The 8,019-nt window shown below is 31.7% G+C and overlaps 1 protein-coding gene across 1 annotated transcript; it reads right to left on the bottom strand.

Moving 5' to 3' along the window:
- Positions 1-834: 834 nt before the first annotated feature.
- Positions 835-4,513, bottom strand: LOC129301137 (uncharacterized). Its single transcript, XM_054939709.1, has 5 exons — positions 4,164-4,513; positions 3,592-3,742; positions 2,634-2,851; positions 1,896-2,069; positions 835-1,312 (listed from the first exon to the last, which is right to left on the bottom strand). Exons 1-5 carry the CDS (start codon positions 4,323-4,325, stop codon positions 1,226-1,228), a joined length of 792 nt encoding a protein of 263 aa, XP_054795684.1. The 5' UTR covers positions 4,326-4,513; the 3' UTR covers positions 835-1,225.
- Positions 4,514-8,019: the final 3,506 nt, after the last annotated feature.

The raw sequence follows: 8,019 nt of genomic DNA, 5'->3' as shown, positions 1-8,019 counted from the left end.
TATCCACCACATTTTTTTCAATTATTTTTTTAAAAGTGAAGAGATTTTGAAAGTAAAGTTTTATTTTTGCTTTGTACGCTTTTCTATCTCTGATCACTTTAGTAACATTAATTCTTCACAAACAAATCAAAATTTGATGTGGACAAAAATTGCTTATCCTCAAAACAAAATCAAATTTTCAAAATTCAAAACTTTAAAATCACAAAGTGCTCCTTATTTGGAAATCAAATTGCTATATTTCTCTCAAGCAATAAGAATAAAACACCCAAAATGTAAGAAATTAAAAAAAATTGCATCTTTAGCTTTCTAGAAACTAATTTAATTTTAACAACTAATTTTAATATAATTTGATTAATTTTAAATTAATTTGATAATGTGATTTTAATATAATATAATTTGCTTTTAAAAAATAGAAACAAATTTGCGTGTTCAACTTTCTACAATTTTTTTATAAACTACTTTGATTTAAATTAATTTAAAGATGTTAATTTTAATATGATTTATTCTTTCCATTTATTTTTACAAAAATAATTACATAAAACATATATATACTAAATATGAATATTATAATTATTATAATATTGCTCATTTTTTTTACTTTTATTTTCTTTCATCTGTCAAAATGAGTGATAATATTTTCTTTTTAATTTTCTTTTTCATTTTTTTTCTCTCATTTTCTTCCTTCCATTCGGAGGGTAAAATCTCCCCCTCCTTCAAGCCAAACAAGCTCTGAGAATGAGCCATCTCTTGAAACTTCTCCAATAGCAATATTAATGAAATTAGATTGACAAGACGGGGGATAAAACACAGCGACAACTAATTCAGGAAGCAGCAAGACTCAAACGGCCAATTATATTAATTTGATCTGTCCTGATCCAGACATGGAAATTTCTAAGCAGTTTAGAGAGGAGCAAGCTTCAACCAAGAAATATCTAGATGTTAGAAATTCAATCCAATACATATTACTCATTGGCGTGGTCGAATACAATACATATAAAGAAAGCATTGTAAGTAAAAACAGCGGAAATCATTGGACATAATTGAATTAATAGACAAATCTTACTTATAATGACAGCTTCTATCCAGAATGACAGGATAGAATCCACCCTGAACTAGGAACAGCATTACAGCAACCATGCCTTGACCACACTATGGGAACATTAGGTTAATTAACACTATGCAGCTAATTTGCAGCCCAACCATGATGTCCTGCTTATTGATTTGGTTAGAAGACATCAGGATGGAAACGACCGGGAAAGGAGTTGCACTGCTGAGCCTGCTTCAGATGCATTGCCAAAGCATAGTTATTCACCTGTCAACAAAATCATTGGCACCAGATTCATCAGCAAACAAGAAATGCAATTTTTTTCCGTATAACAATCACTGATTTTCACCAAAAATATGCCAATTGATTTCTCGTAACATGCCATGCCACCCAAAAACAAGGACAACCTTATTTCTTTAAGCACTACAGATACCAAAAATATAATTTATTTAATAAAAATAAATTTCATTTGTCATCCTAAACATGGCTAGTGTGAGATAACAGTGTATCTCAATCGGCTATGTGAACAATGGAAGAGTGTCAAATCCCACATGGAAGTGACACAAAACAGCTAGCCACTTCCCTTGGATACATTTCCAGCTACCAAATATGAATACCGGCGACACTGTGCTCACAAATTGGTTGCAAATTTTCCATTAAACATCATATAATCTATTGGCTCACCTCATGTCCTTTCTTTCTCTTCCATCCTGATGGGAAATCAGAGTTTATAATGATTGCAGATGATAGTCAAATTTCTAAACATGTTTTGAATTGAAGACTAAATAAATCTTAGAATTATTTCAAGTTTCAACTGGGAGAATTAAAAAAGAAAGAAAGCTCATCTGACCTCAAGAGTTCTCAACTGTTCCTGGTATTGAGACATCAACTGCTTCAACTGCTGCAACTCTTGACTCTTATTTTCATGCTCAATCTGACGTTCATGCTGGATTTTAAAAGCACTTTTTAAAATAGTATTCTCCCTAGTCAGCCCTTCAATTTGCTCTTTCAACATCATATTTTCCTGAAAACAGAAGGGCATTTGTCATATAATACTTACTCCTGATCAGGAAAAAAAGGAAAGCAAAAGCAAATCAGGCCTTGGTGGTAATTAATCCTAGAGCATTGCATGAAGATATCTGTATATACAAGCACTGAACATTACTAAAACTATGGACCAGGCAACGAAACCACAGGCTAAGAAAAGGAGGGGCAAAGAAAGGCAATGAGACCACCAGCTTAATCCTGATACTGTAGCATATAATCAAGGCCATTAATGGAAAGTCAATATGAAAGATGCGTGCATAAGTGCAACACTACGCTCTTCCCAAGATTAACAAATCCTTCAACAACCATTATCGTTCAAGTGCTTAGTTCAATAATCTTACAGCCTACAGCATGTCCAATTATGTCGCCCCCTAGACCAGCATGTGTTTTGACTTTAGGTAGCCAGAAAAAAAAATTTCAGTTATGACCTCAACAAGCTATTTTAAATTAAATTGTTTGCCAAGACCCAACTCTCAATCTCATGGCATGTACAGCCATCAGCCATACAGGCATGTTAATTGATCCTAGCATAAACATGTACCTTTTGAATAACATGTGTTGCCTCAGCACTTGCATGCCCACTGATTGATCTCTCTAAAACCTCCAACATTCTAGAAGCACGGATTCTAGCATCATCAACAGTAATAGCGCTCATCATTTCTCTCACGAACAAGTCAACCCATTCTGCTCCATCTGCAGAAAGGTTTGAAGCTGATTGGCTCTCAGAAGCAGAAGCATGCCCATCATCTCTCAAAGTACCTGGAAATTTTTCGAAAGACTTCAACTTCTCATTTATTATAAGCTCCAAATGCACACAAATAAACAGGTACTCATTGTGTAGTGTTGTAACCTGCACAGTTCTCCATATTGGTTCAGAATATTAAATAGTGTTCCCAAAAAAGGGCCAAATAACATCACCAGTTCATGTTATGCAAAAACATATATGACCCCTGATAAATCATGGCTACATGTATAGATGCCGATATGCATCCACACATTCAACCACCCGAAATACTACCAGTGGAGGCCAGAAAATTTGCAAGCCTTAAGAAAAAGAATGTTCAGAGTAATAGAACACTGTCTACTCTTGTTTCATGCAGTCGAAGGAGAAAATTCAGCAAGCTTAAATGCTAAAAAAAAGACACCCTTCTTGAAATGAAAATCCAACCTAAGCAAATACCAAATGCACCTTATGCAGGCCGCTTTCAATTGCTTCAATAATTGAAAGATTTGTAGTAGAGAACAAAACTATAGATAACTCGTTCAACTCCATTAACTAGTCTTTAGTCCAAGCCAAGCCATTAGAAATGTGTAGCATGATATATCAAAAGATGCCTAAGAGATAAAAGGCCCTATCCTGCTGGTAAAACTGTATAAGAAAAAGAATTATTTTCCAGAACAATTCAAATTCACTAAAGTCACCAAGCATGGTTCATTTCTGGACTGGACGATGATCCCTAGATCCTAACGCAAAAAGTCTATTCCAGGTACGGTAACACCTGCTACCACATTAGCATCGGATTGTTCGGCAGCACCAGAATTTTCATCAGCAGATCCCAGGCAACGATCATGCAAGCTTTTGACAGCAACATCTAGATCATTTCCACATTCTTGGAGAGCTCTCTCAGAAGCTGAAAGGTTATATACCAACTGATCAGAAATACTTGTAAAGAAAATGCAGAAAATAATGACGGCTATGCAATATTCAATAGATTTGCTGATACGCAACAATACAAACATCTAGTTAATCAAATGTAAATAAATAAAATTAGGGGGAAAGAACCCCTCTCTCAATCAAACCATAAACCAAAGAATATACAAGTTCCAAATAGTATAGCGCTGTTGGTGTTATTACTATCGCGGCGGCGGCCTAAGTTCCACGCTTCATTACCAGGATGACAAAAAAGTAGAGGAAAACTCGACAGTTTATCAAAATCGAAGAATTAGGTGATTTAAATTGAAAAGTTAATTTGTCTGCCTTACTTATGTTTTCTGTTATTTTCCCCAGAAACAAACAAATCACAAGAAATTAAACCAAACAGTCAACCGGAGAAGAAGGCAAGAGATATACCTGAACTTCCATTTGAGGGAACACCGCCTGAAGCTGATCGACGAGGCACGGAGCGGTGAAACGAATGGGAGAAGATGAGCAACGGAGCCTCTTAGATACTGGAGGCGACGGAGGAATATCTTCAAAGAAAGATCTCTTGCTTCCACACACAGCAGCAGACATCGTTCCAATACCAAATTGTTCTTACCTTTCCTCTTCCAGTTCCTCCACCGACCCTGATCCCCAAGTTCCAATTATCCAAAGAGGGAACAAGGGTCAGGGAACTATGAGAGGATCGAACCTCTGAGGGTTTTGTTGAGGTTCCTCTCTGATTTTCAGTATTGCCTTGGTTGGGTCTATTGATGGAATTCAAAGGGAAAGGTCTCGCAGGTTGGGTAGATGAGATTGCGTAACATATATGGACCGTGGAGGCTTAGAGGATCGGCGCAATGAAGGCTAAAAGAAACGGCGTGGGAGATACTTGCACGTGCTTTTCCGGGCGCGTTAGTCAGAAGTCAAAAAGTCCCCATCCCTCCAAAAATTATTGTCGGAAAAAAAATAGAAGAAAAACGACGGAAAGACAATAGTACCCGGACTTTTTATGACAAAATAAAATAGAAACAGAATTTTAGAGAGCACTGATAGCTGATGCCTGCTTTTCAATTTTACTTCACTCGTTTGAAAATAAAAATATTTTTAATTAAATTTTATTTTTAATAAAATAATTATTTACTTTTTAATTAATTTTATTTTTTCATATTTACCTTAATTAAAAATTTTATAATAAATATAAAATTATTATCAATAAGAGTACTTTTGAAAAAAAATAATGATTATATTTCAAAATACTAAAAATATTTTACATTTTTAAATATTTAACTTTTTAAAAAATATCTCATATTTTTAAATGGATGTAGTATTTTTTATTCTTCCAATACCAATTTTGTATATTTTAATTCCATTAACTCAATCATTTGTTATTTAAAGTTTCATATATTTTTTTTTTTCATAAAACACAATGTGGACATGCCATCCCATATATCTGAGGGGACGTAATGAAAATCAAACTAATTTAAATTGTCAGGCCAAAAAAAATTAATTTAAATTGAGTCGAATCAAAATTCTTTAAATATTGTTGCAGGCTTCTACCTGGAGACTTGATCAAAAAGATATACAATACATCTCCCCTACTAATGTTAGTGCTGAGCTATTGTATTCCTTTTTTAATGACAAACAGCTATTTTTCTACACTTTTATTTTAGCAAATTTATTTATGGATTGGTGTTAAAAAAGTTCAGTTAAACTTATTAAATATAATAATTTTGAATTCAAGTATCTGCATAGTATTAAAAATTAGGTTAACCTAACTAAAATAAGTAAATTGTTGACCAATACTTTGACTCTGCATTGAAATATTTTATTTATAACTTATTTAATCATAGTTTAATTATGATTTTGATTATTAATTCTTGAACTGAAATTGGTTCGATTTTTATTTAAATATTTGGATAAGATATTTAATTGAAATCCTATAATTGCATGCTTGTCACCAAATAATTATATGGTCATTGTAGTGTAATTGACCAAACAAAAAAAAAATCATTTGTGGGTCGATTTATATCAAAAAATATTCAGGTTATTTGGTCATTATCTACGTTAAATTTAAATAATTTCAGCCCTTGGTTGTAGTGATAAGAATGTGAATTATTTATCATTTCATAATTGTCTTTTATTCTCAACATTTTGTTCAGAATTTGGAGAAATCGTTGGTTAAAGAAATGACCTCAAGATAGTTTGATTATCAATCAATCAATGAATAATACAAAAAAATACAAAATATAAAATATAAAAAAGTATATGTATGACCAACAGGGATTAAGTACACAACAGAAGGGATTAATTCTTTATGATATGATGAATTAATGTTTGAATTCATTTAGGAGAGGTGCTCATGTATTTTGTGATGGAGAATGCCTCGGATATATTACTTCTAATAAAATGATATATGTGAAAAATAAATAAAAAATAAATAAAAATAAAAAGTAGATGCATGAGAGTGGTCCTAAGAGTAATTTTTCCAATAATCAAACAATATATCCTTTTTCTTTTAAAATATTATATAAATTTGTTTATTGGGTAAATGTGCAATTTTTTTCCTGAAATATTCTTCAATGAGCACCCAGTACTCTAAACTATTGGTCAAATAATTTTATCCTTAAAATAATTAAAATAAAATATTTTTTCCTTGTCATTAAATTCTCAACATTGACCGTTAAAAAAATATTATTGAGATTCTAACGTTAACTATTAGGAAATTTGATAGAAAAGGCAAAAATGTTTCATTTAATTACTTTAAGGACAAAATTGTTTCAACTAATAATTTGGAATGTTGGGTATTCCTTGGAAAATACTTTAAAGGCAAAAAATAATACACATTTATCCATATTTATTTTTATTTTTATTAAATTCCTCCAATGTAAAAATCAGTAATAATCATTCAGGATAACATAATGTTAAAAAAAAATTGAATTCTAGGATCATAGTTGTTATTTTGCAATTTAGAAATTAATGTTTTGAGTAAAACACCTACATTTGAATGCATGTCTGGTCACTTACTTTAAGGAATATTTTAGTCATAACAATAATTTGTGAAAAATTCCAAAAAAAGGGATCCTGATACTTAAATTCAATTACCAGATTTTATGAACCTTAATGGTTATTACTAATTTTTACAAGAATTTATTTATACTTTTCCTAAATAATTGGTTTCAAATGAGGCTTTCCTTTCCTGGTGTGAAATTTGAAATCTAATATACTGTTATTTGGATGTGTCATCTCCCTCGAGGACAACATAATATTGTTGCTTTCTTGCTAGATGCCTGATTTGGTATAGCATTTTTCTTCTTGAGTGCACATTCTTTTGTTTACTTTTCCCATACACCAAGAAACAAGTTTTAGCCGACATTTAGAATAATTTAAAGGAAGATGGAGGAATGAGGTTTGATGAAATTATACCAAGTGGGTACAAAAGTGAAAGGTAACATTATGGAGGATTTAATTATAGAAAAATATAAATAGTTATTGTTTAATCATAAAAATATTCTTTGTTGAGAAAGTTTAGATTATTTAGTCAAAATAAAACTTCTCATGATTCTTCTTTAACAAATGATTTTCTCTAGCAAATCATAAAAGATTAAAAAAATATATCACCAATTAATTTGTGTGATTGCCAGGGTGGGTCTTAACTGGAGAAGGCCTACAAATTTGAGTGCATTGGGCATATATGCTCCATGCTCTTTTACAAATTAATATGTAACTTCATTGTTGACATGAACAACCCTTAATATACTTGTATATATACACGCACACACAGCCAAAAGGTATATAAAGATTAAAAAAAATTGACTTGGTGATTTGAGGGCAATATCTCCCATTACAGTAAGATGAACGGAGTTGTGGTGCCTGCAAATATCAAAACCATGTGGATGAGTAAGTGAAACCTAAGAAAAATATGCCAATGAAAGAAGGAAAAATAAAAAAAGAATTGAAGCTAAAAGCATGTTGATATCATAATTCAACATTTAACATATATAAACCATACTAAAATATTATAAGAAAATTATGTTGATTATTGTTCTTTAATGGCAAGGATTGTATCAGTATAACTTTATTGGCATGAAGTGTATTTGAATGAATGATTCACGCCAGGGAAGAAAAGGAAATAACAGAGTTCATCAAATTATCTAATATTCCTAATAGATAGTGAATACTACTTGACCATGTGATAGATACCATGCTTGGTATTCTGGTCATGCAATAGGATTGTGATAATCTGGACTTTAAACACCAATAACTAATGTAATTAGGATACAACATA

The sequence above is a fragment of the Prosopis cineraria genome, unplaced genomic scaffold, assembly GCF_029017545.1.
Source record: "Prosopis cineraria cultivar Desert tree isolate PC_DT_omini unplaced genomic scaffold, ASM2901754v1 PC1914, whole genome shotgun sequence".
Taxonomy (NCBI): domain Eukaryota; kingdom Viridiplantae; phylum Streptophyta; class Magnoliopsida; order Fabales; family Fabaceae; genus Prosopis; species Prosopis cineraria.
The sequence above is the reverse complement of the archived record's forward strand: the minus strand, read 5'-3'. Positions and strand labels throughout refer to the sequence as shown.